Consider the following 18,726-nt stretch of genomic DNA (forward strand, 5'->3'; position numbering starts at 1 on the left):
TTGATTAACTTTTTTATTTGGGGGGAAATAGAAAAAACCTGAAATTTCGCCACTCTTTTTCGCGTCTTAAATCTACGCCGTTTACCGTGTGATATAAATAACACAATAACTTTATTCAGCGGGTTGTTACAATTGCAACGATACCAAATTTGTATAGTTTTTTGTATGTTTTACTACTTTTACACAGTAAAAACGCTTTTTTTTTCAAAATTATTTGTTTTTGCGTCTCCATATTTGAAGAGCCGTAACGTTTTTGATTTTTTCGCTGATGCGGTTGTATGAGGGCTTTTTATTTGAGGGAAGACTTGTCATTTTTATTGGTACCATTTTTGAGTAGATGCGACTTTTTGATCACTTTTTATCACATTTTTTAAAGTCAGGATTCACAGAAAACAGCAATTTTTCCATAGTTTTTTTATTACATTTTTTACGGCGTTCACCGTGCGGGTTAAATAATGTAATAGATTTATAGTCTGAGTTGTTACGGACGCGGCGATACCAAATGTGTAACTTTTTTTAACTTTATTTTGTTTTTTTAATAGTAAAGCATTTTGTAAGGGGAAAAGCTGGGTTTTTCTTTTTTTTTTTTTTTTTTTACACATTTTTTTAAATTAACTTTATTAAACTTTTTTTTCACTTTTTTACTAGTCCCATTAGGGGACTATAATATGCGATTCTGCGATCCCTATTATAATACACTGCAATACTTTTGTATTGCAGTGTATTACTGCCTGTCCATTTAAAATGGACAGGCATCTGCTAGGTCATGCCTGCGGCATGATCTAGCAGGCATTCGCTCCAGGCAGACCTGGGGGCCTTTATTAGGCCCCCGGCTGCCATTGGAGACAAACACTCGGCGATCGTATCGCCGGGTGTCGGTGGGAGAGAGAGGGAGCTCCCTCCCTCTCTCCAAAACCACTCAGATGCGGTGCTCGCTATTGTGCACCGCATCTGAGGGGTTAAACGGGACGCCCCCAGCCCTCGGCTACCTCTGGCAGCTGAGAGCAGGGAGATTTGACAGCTCCCTGCTCTGTTTACTTATTCCTATGCCGCAACGTAAAAAGTCTATGGCATCGGAATAAGGCCCATTAGTGACCGACGTAAAAAGACGATGGGCCGGTCACTAACGGGTTAACTGGGAGGTTGTGCCACTAAGAGGGTAGCATTAGTAATGACAATCTTCTTTTTTTTTTTTTTTTTTTTATCTCCCCCCCCCCCCCCCCCCCCCCCCAAGACTGAATGAACTCTACAGTGTGTGTTACCCAGTGACATAACTTCCCATATATGAACAGTTATGTCACTGTATCTACCTGCGTAGGGGCTGCAGGAAGCGCCGCTGTCAATATATGGACCGTGACCTCAGGAGCTTCCCCCGTGCCACGAGGGGTTGTAGTTTGGGCGACATATCCCACTGTATGCATATACAGTGTGATATACCTTCGATGGAAAGCTGCAACGTATATCAGCAGTCCTTTAATTTATACCTCTGACGGAGGACATTAACGTGATGTGATGGGGCCTTTGCAGGCTGAAACCAGTTTTCTGTCTCTGCTGTAAAAGTGTCAGGTCTTGCTGTTGTGTTCTCCAGAGCCCTGGTTGGGAAACCCTACAGACAAATGTTACTCTGTTACCAGTATACATTGAGTTAATAAACCTGTAAACACTTTTGTAAAATTAAAGTATTATGTTGTTTTAACCCCTATCCGCACGAGTAAGTAACTGTACGTCGTTGCGGGCGGTTACTTCCCGCACGAGGACGTACCGTTACTGAGTTTTTTTCCGGTCTACACTGTAGGCGACAGTGTGAACCGGGAGGTCCGCTGTCGCCGACAGCTGACACTCCACTCTTGCCGGCCAGCGGTCCGTTGCCGCAGATTTCGCCGAATTAACCCCTCAAATTCGGCGATCGGTTGCAATCGCCAAATTTTAGGGGTTTCTAGCATATCGGCAGACCCCGTTCCGAAATCGCAGGTTTTGCTGATAGTTAGGCAAATGGAAGCCAAACAATGGCTTCCGTGTCTGCCATGGATGGAAGTCCATCAGGACCAACCTTCGGCGGGTCCTGATAGGCTTCCTGTCGGAGTGACAAGAAGTCACTGTCGTTCCCGATGCACACTGTCGGCGACAATGTGTGCATCGGGAACTTGGAAATCAGCTGTCCCCGACAGCTGACACTCCAGTGTTGCCGATCAGCGGCTAATCGCCGCTGATTTCGGCTATTAACCCTTTACATGCGGGGCTCATTTGCGATCTCCGCATGTAGGGGGTTTGTAGCAGATCAGCAGCCCCCATGCAATCGTGGGGGCTGCTGATGCTTGTGATGGCATCCGGAGGCCAGGCAACGACCACCGGGTCTGCCATGTATGGAAGCCTATGAGGACCAGCCTCTGACAGTTAGTCTACGAGGGCCAGTCAGAGTTACTGTGACGTCACACTGATAGTTGTAATACGTTACACTACCTAGGTAGTGTAATGTATTCTAGCAGTGATCAGATCTGCAGGTCAAAAAAATAAAGTGTAAAAAGTTAATAAAAATGTTTTATAAAAGTGTAAAAATAAATTTTTGTTTTCCTATAATAAGTCATTTATTATAGGGAAAAAATGAAAACGTTAAAAAGAAAAGTACACATATTTGGTATCACCGTGTTCGTAACGACCCAAGCTATGAAACTATGTTAATTTTTCCGCACGGTAAACGACCCAAACAAAATAAACGGAAAACTATGTCGGCATCGCTATTGTTTTGGTCACCACCCCTCCCAAGATATAGAATAAAAAGTGATCAAAAAGTCGCATTTACCCCAAAATGGTACCAATAAAAACTACAACCTGTCCCGCAAAAAACAAGACTTCCCATAGCTTTTTTGACGAAAAAATAAGTTACGCTCAGAATAGCGTGTCTCAGAAAATAAATTATTTTATAGAAATTTTATTGTGCAAACGCTGCAAAACGTTAAAAAAACTATGCACATATGGAATCGGCGTAATCGTACCGACCGGCAGAATAAAGTAAAACGTAATTTATTGCACAAGGTGAACGCTGTAAGAAATAAAGAATTTAAAGCCCCAAAATCGCTGGTTTTTTTTTGGTCACCTTAGCTCTAAAAAAAGATCCTGTGGGGTCTTGAGTGTCCCTGATATTCAGGATCCACCTGTTATTGACCACATCTATGTTATGAACTTAGATGTGATCAATAACAGGTGGACCCCCGCCTTCACAGGCGCCGTCAGTCCTGCTGACCTGACTGAATTGTCGCAGAAGCTGTACCTTGTGCTCAATGTATCCAGGATACACAGAAGCTGTATCGAAAAAGTAAAAACAAATGTGTTCAAAGGCTTAGCCCTTTTTCACACGACAGGGTTTCCTGGCCGGGTAACGGCCGTTTATAAATCGGCCGTCACCCGGCTGCAGTAGGAACAATAGACCCCTAATGGGGCTATTCACACGACCGATTTTTTGGATGGCCCTGGAATCCTGGCCGTCGAAAAATGGGACATGCCCTATTTTCGGACGTTTACCCGGCCCCCATAGAAGTCTATGGGGCCGGGTAATACACGGCCATCACCGGAATGTGTCCCGAGTGATGGCCATGTATTCTGTCGCTTGCGCTCTCTCTCCTCCTCCTCCTCCTCCTCCTCACAGTGCAGAGTTCATGTGAGGAGGAGGAGGGTCTTCTTTTGCTCCCTGTAGGAGTCGGAATCCCCAATCCCCGGCCGGGGATTGGTGATTCCGCTACAGGAGAAGTGAATGACTACACTGTCCATATATGGACACAGCGACGTCACTCACTTCTGCAGCGGAATCCCCGACTCTATGGCCGGGGATTCCGCTACAGGAGAAGTGAGTGACTACACTGTCCATATATGGACATTGAAGTCAGTGACTTCTCCTGGAAGGGGGGGGGGCTGTGTGGCATCACCTTCAGGGGGCTGTGTGGAATTACCTGCAGGGGGCTGTGTGGCATTATCTACAAAGGGCTGTGTGTGGGAACAAATTTAAATGAAATTCATCCGATTTTAAAACGGACAGGGAAAAAAACGGAATCAGAACGGATGCAAACCGGCTGGAAAAAACGATTTTATTGGCCGACACTCGGACCCTGTCTTGTGAATGAGGCGTTACATAGCCTTTAAGCCCTTTATGGTGGTAATGCAGGTAAGCCAAGACAATTGATAGTCGTAGGGGATTCTATAATCAGCAAGACGGATAGAATTATTTGTCACCAAGACCACCTCAACCGAATGGTTTGCGGTCTCCCTGGTGCCAGGGTTCGGCATGTGGTGGAACGGGTGGACAAATTGCTGGGAGGGGCTGGTGATGATCCAGCTGTCGTGGTCCATGTCAGTACCAACGACAGAATAAATGGTAGGTGGAGGAACCTTAAGAATAATTTTAAAGAACTAGGCTACAAGCTGAAGGGAAGGACCTCCAAGGTTGTATTCTCAGGAATACTGCCTGTGCCATGCGCATCACAGGAAAGACAGCGGGAGCTTAGGGAGTTAAATGCATGGCTGAAGTCTTGGTGTAGAGGAGAAGGATTTGGGTTCCTAGAGCACTGGGCTGACTTTTCATTGGGGTACAAACTGTATTCTGCAGATTTGCACCTAAATGGAAGGGGGTCCGCTGTGCCGGGGGAGAGAATTCTAGCTGGGGTGGCGGAGTATTTAAACTAGGGCTGAGGAGGGAGGTCAATGTAGAAAAAAAAGGGGTAGCCAGGTTAGAGAGGGGTCAGACTATATTGGTGGGGGGAGAAACAGAATGTGGGGAGAGGACTAGACAACAAGATAAGGAGATCCTTTCGTTACAAAACATCAGTGTAAATAAAAAGGACCGATTAATGTCAAATCACATTTCTGATAATAAAAGTGTAAAACTGACAGGCAAGTTAAAGTGTATGTTCACAAATGCCAGAAGTCTAGCAAGCAAAATGGGGGAGCTGGAGGCCTTGATACTGGAAGAAAATATAGATATAGTTGGTGTTGCTGAAACATGGCTGGACTCTTCACATGACTGGGCTGTAAATCTACAGGGTTTTACACTTTTTCGGAAAGACAGGACAAATAGGAAAGGTGGTGGTGTATGTCTGTATGTGAGAAATGATATGAAGGCGAGTGTGAAAGAGACAATAGTGGGTGAAGACTGTGAGGAGGTTGAAACCTTGTGGGTGGAACTAGAAAGGGAGGTAAACACTGAAAAAATTACTTTTGGTGTAATCTATAGACCCCCCAATATAACTGAGGAGATGGAAGTTCAGCTATATAAACAGATGGAGCGGGCTGCACAGGCGGGTACTGTAGTGATAATGGGAGATTTTAATTTCCGGGATATTAATTGGTGTCATGGTTCGGCTTCAACTGCAAAGGGGAGACATTTCCTCAACCTGTTGCAGGAAAATTTTATGGGCCAGTTTGTGGAAGACCCGACTAGAGGTGAAGCTCTGTTGGATCTGGTCATTTCTAATAATGCAGATCTTGTTGGGAATGTCAATGTTCGTGAAAACCTCGGTAACAGTGATCACAATATAGTTACATTTTACCTATACTGTAAAAAACAAACGCAGGCTGGGAGGGCAAAAACATTTAATTTTAAGAAAGCCAATTTCCCCAGGATGAGGGCTGCAATTCAGGATATAGACTGGGAAGAACTAATGTCAAATAATGGAACAAATGATAAATGGGAGATTTTCAAATCTACTTTGAGTTATTATAGTGCAAAATTTATTCCTACAGGTAATAAGTATAAACGACTCAAATTAAACCCCACATGGCTTACACCTGCTGTGAAAGGGGCAATACATGACAAAAAAAGGGCATTTAAAAAATACAAATCTGAGGGTACAGCTGTAGCCTTTGTAAAATATAAAGAGCTTAATAAAATCTGTAAAAATGTAATAAAATTAGCAAAAATACAAAATGAAAGGCAGGTGGCCAAGGATAGTAAAACAAATCCTAAAAAATTCTTCAAGCATATAAATGCAAAAAAGCCAAGGTCTGAACATGTAGGACCCCTAGATAGTGGTAATGGGGAGTTGATCACAGGGGATCAAGAGAAGGCAGAGTTACTAAATGGGTTCTTTAGCTCTGTATATACAACTGAAGAAGGAGCAGCTGATGTAGCCGGTGCCAGTGCTGTTAATATATCAGTTGATATACTGAATTGGATGAATGTAGAGATGGTCCAAGCTAAATTAAATAAAATAAATGTGCACAAGGCTCTGGGACCAGATGGGTTACACCCTAGAATTCTTAAAGAGCTTAGTTCAGTTATTTCTGTCCCCCTTTTCATAATATTCAGAGATTCTCTAGTGACTGGTATAGTGTCAAGGGACTGGCGCAGGGCAAATGTGGTGCCTATTTTCAAAAAGGGCTCTAGGTCTTCCCCGGGTAATTATAGACCAGTAAGCTTAACATCCATCGTGGGGAAAATGTTTGAGGGGCTATTGAGGGACTATATACAGGATTATGTGACAATAAATAGCATTATAAGTGACAGCCAGCACGGTTTTACTAAGGACAGAAGTTGTCAAACTAACCTAATCTGTTTTTATGAAGAGGTGAGCAGAAGTCTAGACAGAGGGGCCGCTGTGGATTTTGTGTTTTTGGACTTTGCAAAGGCATTTGACACTGTCCCCCATAGACGCCTAATGGGTAAATTAAGGACTATAGGTTTAGAAAATATAGTTTGTAATTGGATTGAGAATTGGCTCAAGGACCGTATCCAGAGTTGTGGTCAATGATTCCTTCTCTGAATGGTCACCGGTTATAAGTGGTGTACCCCAGGGTTCAGTGCTGGGACCACTATTATTCAACTTATTTATTAATGATATAGAGGAAGGGATTAATAGCACTATTTCTATTTTTGCAGATGACACCAAGCTATGTAATATAGTTCAGACTATGGAAGATGTTCATGAATTACAGGCAGATTTAAACAAACTAAGTGTTTGGGCGTCCACTTGGCAAATTAAGTTTAATGTAGATAAATGTAAAGTTATGCATCTGGGTACCAACAACCTGCATGCATCATATGTCCTAGGGGGCGCTACACTGGCGGATTCACTTATTGAGAAGGATCTGGGTGTACTTGTAAATCATAAACTCAATAACAGCATGCAGTGTCAATCAGCTGCTTCAAAGGCCAGCAGGATATTGTCGTGTATTAAAAGAGGCATGGACTCGCGGGACAGGGATGTAATATTACCACTTTACAAAGCATTAGTGAGGCCTCATCTAGAATATGCAGTTCAGTTCTGGGCTCCAGTTCATAGAAAGGATGCCCTGGAGTTGGAAAAAATACAAAGAAGAGCAACGAAGCTAATAAGGGGCATGGAGAATTTAAGTTATGAGGAAAGATTGAAAGAATTAAACCTATTTAGCCTTGAAAAAAGACGACTAAGGGGGGACATGATTAACTTATATAAATATATTAATGGCACATACAAAAAATATGGTGAAATCCTGTTCCATGTAAAACCCCCTCAAAAAACAAGGGGGCACTCTCTCCGTCTGGAGAAAAAAAGGTTCAAGCTGCAGAGGCGACAAGGCTTCTTTACTGTGAGAACTGTGAATCTATGGAATAGTCACCGCAGGAGCTGGTCGCAGCAGGGACAGTAGATGGCTTTAAAAAAGGGTTAGATAATTTCCTAGAACAAAAAAATATTAGCTCCTATGTGTAGAAATTTTTCCTTCCCTTTTCCCTTCCCTTGGTTGAACTTGATGGACATGTGTCTTTTTTCAGCCGTACTAACTATGTAACTATATCTAAAGCCTAGAAATCTGTACGAATTATTCGAATTTTTTTTATTGCAATGTTACTTCTGGGAAGGGGGAGGGGGGTTCATGTCTGTTCTTGTGCAGCTGTATACAGTCTTGTTGAATGGAAAACTTTCAACGTAGGATAATTGTCTGATGGCTAACTAAAAAGCCCATGTATAGTAGTTTTCTCATGCCAGTGTAGTCGCCTTTGCAGAATCGTCTTTTCGTAACCCGTTCTATGTGCTGACTCTTTATAGAAACAATAGAAGTATATGGCAGATTCTCTCCTCCAGTGCTACGTCTTTGTGTATATGAGTCTGTGTGCTGTGCTTCCTAATCCTGTCTTTCAGAGTCTCAGAGGTGTAACTATAGGGGCTGCAGCCCCCCACACCACGTCAATGAGAAGTTGCTATAGTAACCAGGGCCTATGTAATAAACTACACAGGCCACCCCGTTACTATAGTAACTGACTACTTACATTCCTCCTTCTGGAGCGCAGCGGCGGTTCCTGACGTGTCAGCGCTATGCGCTACGCACAACATCCTGACCCTGGATGGAGTCAGGACCTCCGCTGCGGCCAAAGAGGAGGGTAAGTTTAATACCACTGTCTGCTGGAGCTGATGGGTCGGGGTCTGACTCCCGGGACCCCCACCAATCAGCTGTTTTGAAGGGGGTGCAGCGCTTGTACGAACGCTACTTCCCTTTCATTCTGGTCACTTTCTCACACAATCGCTGACACGGACGGGTCAGCGATTCACAGTGTGAGCAAGTAAGGGAACTTAAGGAGAAGCCGCGCTTGTACGAGTGCTGCACCCATTCAAAACAACTGACTGGTGGGGGTCCCAGGAGTTGGACCCCGACCCATCAGCTATTGATGGCCTGCCCTAAGTATAGGCCATCAATGTTTAGAGACTGGACAACCACTTTTAAGCCTAACCTGTGGTAGGATTAGATACAGGGTCCAGCAGACCGTAATATCTAAGCATACCATATGTGTTAGGCTGTGTTCACATCAGCATTGCCCTTCCGTTAAGGGGTACCGCCTGAGGTTTCTGTTGGGTATACCCCTCAACGGAACGGCAAACAAACTTCAGTTTCCCCTCACCATTGGTCTCCATGGTGAAGGAAACATTGCTAAAGGTTTCCGTTTTGTCACCGTTGTGACAGGGTTCCATTGTTCTTGATGCAACCAACAGCGCAGAGGACTGCGCTATTGATTTCATCAGAAGAAAGCGCGCACGCGGTCAGCATGATGTGATGCGACCAGCGCTGCACTAATGAGCGGTGGCACTGAAGACAGAACATGGTGGGCACACTGCAAAACACCCCCATGTTCTGTGTTCAGTGAACACGCCACCGCTCATTAGTGCAGCGCCGGCCGCATAACCTAATGCTGACCGCACGCACATATTGTCAGCAGCGGGGCAATTGCTGTATTACACAGCCGCAGCCCCGCTCTAACGGTGGAGATCAGAGAAAACTCTCATCTCGGCCGTTATTCCACTATTTGCTGTGATCAAAGCTGACCGCAGCATTGAAGGTGTAAATGAGAAGGGGGGGGGGGGTGCCCTTTAGATCGTGTCACGGGTAGTTCCTGTGAAGCGAATGAGGGACATACCATATATGGGCAGACAGCCCGGGGTCTATTGAAGGACCCCAGGGCCGTCCGTACACAGGCAGTTGTTTGACCATATTTAGGTACGTCCTATCGGTAGACAGGCTAATGTACTGGCATATAGATATATGCCAGTACATTAAAGAGGCTCTATCACCAGATTAGAAGTTCCCTATATCCTACTTAATCTGATAGGCGCTGTAATGTAGATAACAGTGGTTTTTATTTTGAAAAACGATAATTTTTGAGCAAGTTATGAGCAATTTTAGATTTATGCTAATTAGTTTCTTAATGCCCAACTGGGCATTTTTTTAACTTTTGCCCAAGTGGGCGTTGGTAAGAGGTGTATGATGCTGACCAACCAGCGTCATACACTTCTCTCCATTCATGTCCATTTCACACTCCCGACACTACGGTAAAGTTTGTGTGGGACTCACAGCAGCACACAAACGAGATCGAGCTGTGCAGCGATTAAGTCCCACACAAACTTTACCGAACTGTTGGGAGTGTGAATAGACATCGCGTCCTGGCTGTGCTGTGGATCATGCTGGGCTGGAACAATGAAGTGTATGATGCCGATTGGTCAGCGTCATACACTCCTCCTGTACAACGCCCACTTAGTAAAAAATAAAAACGCCCAGGTGTCTATTAAACTAATTAGCATAAATCTAAAATTGCTAAAAAATGATTGTTTATCAAAATAAAAACCACTGTTATCTACATTACAGCGCCGATCAGATTATCTAGGAGATAGGGCACTTATCATGTGGTGACAGAACTTCTTTAAATATATAAATGTACTCCTATCAAGTAAAATAAAAAATAAATAGGTATTGTTAAATATTTTTTACAATAAACCGTCTCAATACACAAAATATACACACATTCGGTATCGTCGCAACCGTAATAACACCTTTATAGCGTCCTTTTTATGTTTACGCTGTTACATAATAAACTGCTTTCTTTGACACGTTCGTGTGAATAAGGCCTTAGTGAGGTTTTTTCGCGCGTATGTCATCTTTGTCATGCAATTTTTATTTATTTTTACGTCCGCAAAATAAACTGAAGGAGGTGGTTTTCTTTTTCTAATTTCTTTAGCAACTGTTCCGTGAATTGCGAACAGCACACTGATGTGCGTCCGTGTGCTGTCCGTAATTTTCACGCACCCATTGATTATAGGACATGCAGTGAGTTTCACGCAGCGGATACACGCTGCGGAAAAGCACAATGTCTGAATGGCCCCATTGACTTGCATAGGTCCGCGTGACGTGCGTTATTTTCACGCGCGTAATACGGATGTGAAATACGCGTGTGTTAATTAGGCCTTAATGTGAGGGAGTATTATGAATTTTGAACCTCCATGTGCCTCACATTAATAGTAATTAACCCCATCATGTACCTCACACATTAACCCAATGTTGTCCATTATGACTGAGGAACATGATGGGGTTAATGACTTAATGTGAGGCACATGGAGGTTCAAAATTCAGCACACCATGTGCCTCACGTCAGAAAATGTAACATTTTTTTATTTTCTATTATTGTTGGCAAAGTAACATTTTGGTATCTCGTATCGCAATACTACACGAAGTATCGGTATCTGAGTTCAAATTCTGGTATTGTGACAACCCTAGTCCCTAGAACCCCCACCGTGACATCAATATGCCCTAATAGGGTATAAGTTATGGGTTTTCTTCATAAGACAATCCCTTTTGTAGAGTTTCTCTACTTTGAACAATTCTTTTTTGTGAGATGGAACTTTGACTTTAAAGAGGATCTGTAATGAGACCCTAGACCTCTATGTAAGGGCAGCATAGTATGGGGACAGATCCACTCTCCTATTAGCCAAAAGGGCACAAACAAAATTATGCTGTTTGGCTAGTGGGAATGATTAAAGAAAACACCGGACTTCTAGTTAATGAAGGGAGCACCCCTACCACCCACCTTGGTGGTAATAGATGGTTCGCTGCCATTTATCAGCATACACAGCAGCTGTCCAATACTGTAAGGTGGGCGGGAGAGCTGCTCCCCTCATGAATACACCGGACTCGTAACTAGGAGTCTAATGTATTCTTTAATCACTCCTATTAGCCAAACGGCACAATATAAAAAGATTTTGTGTTTTGGCTAATAGGATAGTGGACTTATCCCCATACTATGCTGCCCTTACATAGGGCAGCAAACTCTGATGACGGATCATAGTTTCTTGTTGCTGAGACCCCCAAAGATTAGCTGGAACCAGAAACCAAATGTTCAATTTCCCCACAGTGCCCCCAGGGGAAATTAAGTATTACAACGTTCTCATTTAAGTGAATGGGCTGGGTCCTGTCTGGTTTTCACGCACCCGTTGAATTCAATTGGCGACTAGGTGCATGAAAACGCACCGATATAGGTCATGCAGCGAGTTTCACGTAACAGACACGTGCTGTGTGAAAAACACGTGTGAATGGCCCCATTGAAATCAATGGGTCCGTGTGCTGTGCGTTGTTTCAACACACACCACGCTGACGAGAATCGCACTCGTCTGAATGAACCCTAACTGGCAGAGCACTCCGAATGTAGCTGCTATATATAATAATTCAGAATTGTCATTCTACAGGATGGTGGCCGATAACCACCAGTGACAATCATGACCGTAGCTATAGGGGTTGTCCCCTTTTGGATATCTCCGTTTATGCCTATTGTATCGAGCCCTTAGACCAACTTTTCCACATTGTTACATCTCTTGGCTGCTTTTAGAAAAGCCACACTATTAAATCAGCTTTTTCTCTAACCTGACCTTCTATCCAAGTTCAACTTTAGTTGGGGAATTGTGGGAAGCTGCCTCTCAAGCTTACTTGGCAGAACTACAGGGGGTTTCTATACTTCTTTTTCTCATACACCATGCCTATTTGTGCATCACATAACTTGTATCATTGATGCACAATGTACTAAGTTTTCCAGTAACTTTTTTTTAAATTTTATTTATTTATTTTTTTCTCTATGGATAGGCCATGAATGTTATGGGTGGGACACTATTTACGCTTTAACTCAACTTTTTCATGCAGATTCATAATATATAATTATGCTATTTGTATACATTGCATTGCTTATTTTGCTCTGATCCTGAGTTAGTCTTTATTATAGTCTTCATGCATCAGAGCTCAGATCTCCCAGCATTCCATGCTGGTTCAGTGTCTGCACGGTTTGCTCTGATGATTTGCATACTTGGAGGAGCGATCTTTACACCAGACACTGTACACTAACCCGACGTAGCGCATTGTAGGAGCTCCGCTATTTGGAAACTGTCTGACGACAAGCTTGTTAACGAACTCCAATGAAAAGTTATATGTTCATATTTTTATATCTGGTGAGTTGATTTTAATTCTTTTGCGATTTCAAGGTGTGTGTGTGTGAGACTTGGTCTTCATTGTGAGTTGTAGCCTGGATAAATAGTAACTGCACTTTCCCAATACTTCTATACTGTTCCTTCCGATTTATCAGAAGGTTTGATCGGTGGGGGGCTGGGTGCTGAGACCCCCACCATCAGCTGTGATTGCATATAGAACGTCTACGAGCCCATCTTCAGCCTAATGAGGAGCGCCGGACACTGTTGACCTATCAAGTTTTGTGACTGTGCAATTACTCTCTATGTCACCACATTATAAGTGGCCTATATTGTACATGATGTGATCGGCGCTGTAATGTAGATTACAGCAGTGTTTTTTTTATTTAGAAAAACAATCATTTTTGACGGAGTTATGACTTTTTTTTTAGCTTTTATGCTAATGAGTTTCTTAATGGACAACTGGGTATGTTTTACTATATGACCAAGTGGGCGTTGTGGAGAGAAGCGTATGCCGGTGACCAATCAGCGTCATACACTTCTCCCCATTCATTTATACAGCACATAGCGATATAGCTATATCGCTATGTGCAGCCCCATAAACACACTATAACGTTACTGCAGTGTCCTGACAGTGAATATACATTACCTCCAGCCAGGACGTGATATTCAGAGTCCTGTCACTTCTGTAGCGTCTCTGTCATATTTACAGCAAGGCAAGCGTAATCTCGCTTGAAATGACAGGTTACATCGTAATCTCGCGAGATTACGCTTGCCTTGCTGTAAATATCGCAGAGAAGTGGTCAGGATTCTGAATACACATCACGTCCTGGCTGGAGGTAATGTATATTCATTGTCAGGACACTGCTGTAACGTTATAGTGTGTTTATGTGACTGCATATAGCGATATAGCTATATCGCTTTGAGCTGTGTAAATGAATGGGAAGAAGTGTATGACGCTGATTGGTCAGTGTCATACACTCCTCTGTACAACGCCCACTTGGCGAAAAAGTAAAACACGCCCAGTTGTCCATTGAGAAACTCATTAGCATAAAGCTAATATAGGTCATAACTCTGTCAAAAATGATTGTTTTTCTAAATCAAAAACACTGCTGTAATCTACATTACAGCGCCGATCACATCATGTACAATATAGGGAACTTATAATGTGGTGACAGAGCCTCTTTAAATGTTTGCTTTAAGAGGCAAGCTTTTTCAGGATGAATACCTATAAGTAAACCGCCAAAAACATTCTGACTATAATTCCTTTTTATTTTATTTTTTTTCAATTTCAAAGAAGCCTTTCACAGATTTAGAAAGCAACATTCCCACGTGTGCCAAGAGATCTTTGCATTGTTGAGACGTGGAAATTGGTAACCAGTCACTTTCTAATCTCTAATTTAACATTCCAAACAAAACCGTAACAACGCGCTGCTGTCCTGGGCTGTGAAACTGGGTCAAGAAACATCACATGAATTTGTAATCATCTGCTGAAAGCTGCTTTATCACTTGACCTGTGTAGCACTGGTGCTTGCACATTGCACAGACAGATCAAAAATGTATTAATTCTAGAGATTGGCTTTTTTTTTTTTTTCTCCATTATAGTTTGTTAAACTTTTAGGATGCATAAATGTTGTGACCGATGACCGATCCATATTACGATATCAAAATTGTGTCCCTCCACTAGTGACCCAAATCCCTCTTTCTGGTTTTTCATCTATTTTGAACTAAAACGTAAAGCTCTTTCAGGGGCACACATGGAAAATGTTTATCTTTTATATAATGAACATTTTAGGACACATGCGCACAGACCCTGTATAGTGGCACTTGCACAGTCCACGGCATTTGGGGCCTTGTCGGGAACCAGACCTACATAATACAGCATGCAATGATACATATTGAATTTGTGAGAAATAAATATATCAGTGAGAATAAGCTTCTGTGTGCTTCTGATCACCGTAAAAACTATATATCTATTTAAAATCCCTGAAAGGCCATACTTACTCATAGAAAGGCAGGTGCAAACACCAGTTCCCAACAAGATGAAGACAAACCACCATGCTACATAGATGGAGATTGCTCAGGTGCAAAATACAGACTATATCCAATCTCACGCCTTCTATTCATGAGGTGGATGGCTGCTTTGTATTATCACTGCACATATATATAGCTTCTATAGGTGTGCCAGTCACATGGCTACATGTAGTGCACCATGCTGGCATACAGCTTATTAGTTACGCCCATACTATTAGATCAGGCGGGCTGCCCAGCACCTGCTAAGTATACCATACAAAGTACTGACACTCTTCTCCCCCCCCCCCCAACATTACAAGGCCTGGATCCTGAAAAGATAGCCATGGTGAACAATAAATATCCATGATAAACGTGAGGTGTTTGTTGATCTTTTGGCCAAAATACGCCAACCTGCGTCAACTGAGACACTTTGGGTATGTGTACACACAAACCCAACAGTCTGAAAATACGGAGCTGGTTTCAAGGGAAAACCGCTCCTGATTTTCAGACTTTTTTTTTTTTTTTTAAGCCACTCGTGTTTATTACGGCAGTTTTTGGAGCGGTTTTTCGATAGTCTATGAAAACGGCTGAAGAAGTGAAATGCAGCAGCTTTAAAAAGCGACCACGAAAAAAAGGCCTGTCGGAATGCCGTTTTTCCCCATTGAAATCAATGGACAGATGTTTGGAGGTGTTCTGTCTCCGGTTTTTTTCAGCCGTTTTTTGGGACATTTACAGCCAATTTACACGCTAAGCAGCCACCCCCTCATGAATAGTAGGTGTGAGCAAATGTTCATCAGTATTTTGCACCTGCGTAATCACGCTCAATGTAGCCTTGTGCATTGTCTGCATCCTGTTGGGAACTGGTGTTTGTACCTTCCCTTGTATGAGTAAGGGTATGTTCACACGGCAGCGTCCGTTACGGCTGAAATTACAGGGCTGTTTTCAGGAGAAAACCGCTCCGTAATTTCAGCCGTAATGGCATGTTGAGGCGCTTTTCGCTGCGTCCATGACGGACGTAAATGGAGCTGTTTTTCCATGGAGTCAATTGAAAACGGCTCCATTTACGTCTGAAGAAGTGACAGGTAGTTCTGTTCCGACGGTCATTTTTAAAAAAAAAAAAAGAACATCGTAAGACCCATTCAAATGAATGGGCAGATGTTTACCGACGCTATTGAGGCGTAAATAGTGTGCGTGAACCCAGCCTAAGTATGGCCTTTCTGTGTGCTTCTGTAACAAAAATCAGACACGTGGAGGTACAGTATAGTCCCCGGTGCTATATTATGAACACTGTTTTGTAATACAGCTGTGTGCACCATCTGAAATTGAGGGGATATAACTTGTAAACCTATCTGTCGTATGTAATGACTTGTATTGCAGTCAGTAGTCTGCTGATGTGGTAATACAGAGCAGTGAATCATACGTGAAATACAAGCAAATCTCATCTTACTGCCCTGCTACCTCTTGGCTTCATTTCACATTTTTCACATCTTGTTTGCTTTCACTCCTCACTCCCATGTACAGTCTTGTCGTCCCACCCCTTTCCCAACTCTATGTTGTACCCTTCTAATTTTTAATCTGGTTTCCTTGCAGTATTGTCGGCAATAGATGTAACATTTAGTGGGATTGTTTCAATTGATTGACAGCATGCAGAGAGCCTAACATGAGAAATTGAAAATATTTTTTTCTTTTGTTACAGATTTTATTTTTTAAAAGAAACACTGTGGTTAAAGGGATTTTCCACGTTCTGACAACTGATGACCTATCCACTAGATAGGTCATCAGTATGAGATGGGTGCGGGTCTGCCACCGGACCCTGCACCGATCAGCGACTGCCTGCGGGCATCGGAAGATCTTGCCGGAACAGATTGCTTAGTTTTAAGAATATTCAAGTGAATTGAAGCAGAGCTGCAGTCCTGCCGAACAGCCGCCATTTGGTGGTCAGAGCCATCTGTTCCGGCTCCAACTACTGCATCCCGTTTAAAACATCCGGTGCCTGGAGGCAGCCAGATCAGCTGATCGGTGCGGGGTCCAGGTGTCAGACTGCACCGATCATATACTGATGACCTAATCATATTTGCATTTATTGATTGTTAAAAGGTTAATTTCAACAGATCCTAATCAAACCTATTTGCTTCCATGGCAATGAAAACAAACCAACCCTGTGTAGCCTGATTTCTGTCATCCTATATTATCTTTCATCAGTCCTTTACTTCTTAACTTGCATTCGGTAGGTTAATAAGTAGGGGACAGATAGAAGACCGTGTGACTGCCGGATCAGACTACACAGGGTTTGTTTGTCTGTTACCATAGAGATGTCTAGGTTACATGGAAGCTGTAGAAACCAAACGATAGGAAATTTTCAATTAAGATCTATAAAATTTTTCAAGCATTGGAACGATAAAAAATAAATTTGGTAGCGAAGGTGTACATAGCCTTTAAAATGTATATTATAAGTTTACAGAAGTTATCATTCTACAATGATTAGTCTTTAGTTAAATATAACCAGAATTGGTATATAGGCTGACTGTCGTTTTTGGAGGCCATCTACTCATGAGGAAAATGTTAACATTTATTTACTGCATTGCAGGTGCCTGAAATAATTAGCTCTATCAGACAAGCTGGAAAACTGGCACGGCAAGAGGCGATCCATTCTCATTTATGTGACGGAGATGACGCGTTCTCAAAAAAGTTTGAGGTCTTGTTCTGTGGCCGAGTTATTGTAGCTCACAAGAAGGCACCACCTGCCCTTATAGATGAATGTATTGAGAAGTTCAACCATGTCAGCTGTAGCAAACCGATAGACGTTGATGATCCACCTCCACAGTCCGACACCAGCACTGGAATCACTTTTGGAGACAAACTACGTTCTGTGTTCCATTCAACCTTTAATGAGGACGTTAAAAATAAAAATATGCGTAAATCGTATTCCCAGCCTGGCTTAAGTACTAACTCGTTTATGAGAGAATGGGAGGATGGCTGCTTCAGCCTTCCTGGATCTTTTGAGGAAAATGAAAATTTTTGGGACTTAAAAACCTCTGGTGATGTACCGAACTGTGTGCAACCAACTGACATGGCGGGTAATCGGACTATGCTGTTCACGGTATGAAACGTTTGTGGCTTCTATAGTGTATAATGGTGTTTCTAAGCCACGAACCCCCTACTTAAATACATTACATCAAAGTACCCCTAAGGTTACGCATTCAAAGAACAGCATGAGGACTGTGCGAGTACCCCCTAGAGACATGGCATGTATTACCTGTTGTACATGTATCACAGGCGGAGAGCCCAGGGTGTACGGGATTTAAGCATTGATTTTTATGTTGGCTGATTAGACATTTGCATTAAGAGTTTTATGACCCCTGAATATAAAGGCCATTGTCTCATTTTTCTAAAGACTCGTGACATGCAGTCTATCACTGTTCACTACGTGATGTGCCATTCATACTACCGGCACCAGCGGTGCAGGAACGGTGTGGGTTTAAGTTGTTGTTTTGCCTGATGGTCTTGTCTGGGGCTGGCTACTGGACTTGATGATGCTGTTCTTCTGTATAGAATGATTATGGGGCACCATTATCCGTGTGACAACTGGTATTTCAGGCATTGTGTTTATTTGGTTTGGTAGTTGTATTATGGATTCTTGAATTGGTACCAGGCGCGTATACGTTTTATATAATGTTGTCAAAAAATTTATGTATTTCTTTCAGATTGGTCAGTCGGAGGTTTACCTAATCAGCCCTGACACAAAGAAAATTGTTATAGAAAAAAGCTTTAAAGAAATCTCCTTTTGTTCTCAGGTAAGTTATGAGTACGGACAAGAACATAGAAGGGAATATGGCTGCTTAGGATTGTCTTGAAAAACCTGAAACCCTTATTTATGAAATCCCTTATTCTGAAAGTCCATTATGCTCATGCAGGTGATAGAACGCCAGTTTTATGTATATGACAGAGGGACCCTTCTGACATTTCCATATGCGTCCACTAGTAAAGCCACTAAAAACGTAAAATACGTGTGTGTGTG

General features: G+C 42.7%; 1 protein-coding gene across 3 annotated transcripts in view; it reads left to right on the plus strand.

Moving 5' to 3' along the window:
* Window positions 1–18,726, plus strand: part of TBC1D1 (TBC1 domain family member 1) — a 149,076-nt gene that overhangs the window by 33,509 nt on the left and 96,841 nt on the right. For all 3 annotated transcript variants that reach the window (XM_075859047.1, XM_075859066.1, XM_075859056.1), the window contains exons 2-3: window positions 17,296–17,808; window positions 18,413–18,502. In XM_075859047.1, coding sequence (XP_075715162.1) covers window positions 17,296–17,808; window positions 18,413–18,502 — 603 coding nt within the window. The remainder of the gene's footprint in view (window positions 1–17,295; window positions 17,809–18,412; window positions 18,503–18,726) is intronic.

The sequence above is a fragment of the Rhinoderma darwinii genome, chromosome 1 (assembly GCF_050947455.1).
Source record: "Rhinoderma darwinii isolate aRhiDar2 chromosome 1, aRhiDar2.hap1, whole genome shotgun sequence".
NCBI classification, from domain to species: domain Eukaryota; kingdom Metazoa; phylum Chordata; class Amphibia; order Anura; family Rhinodermatidae; genus Rhinoderma; species Rhinoderma darwinii.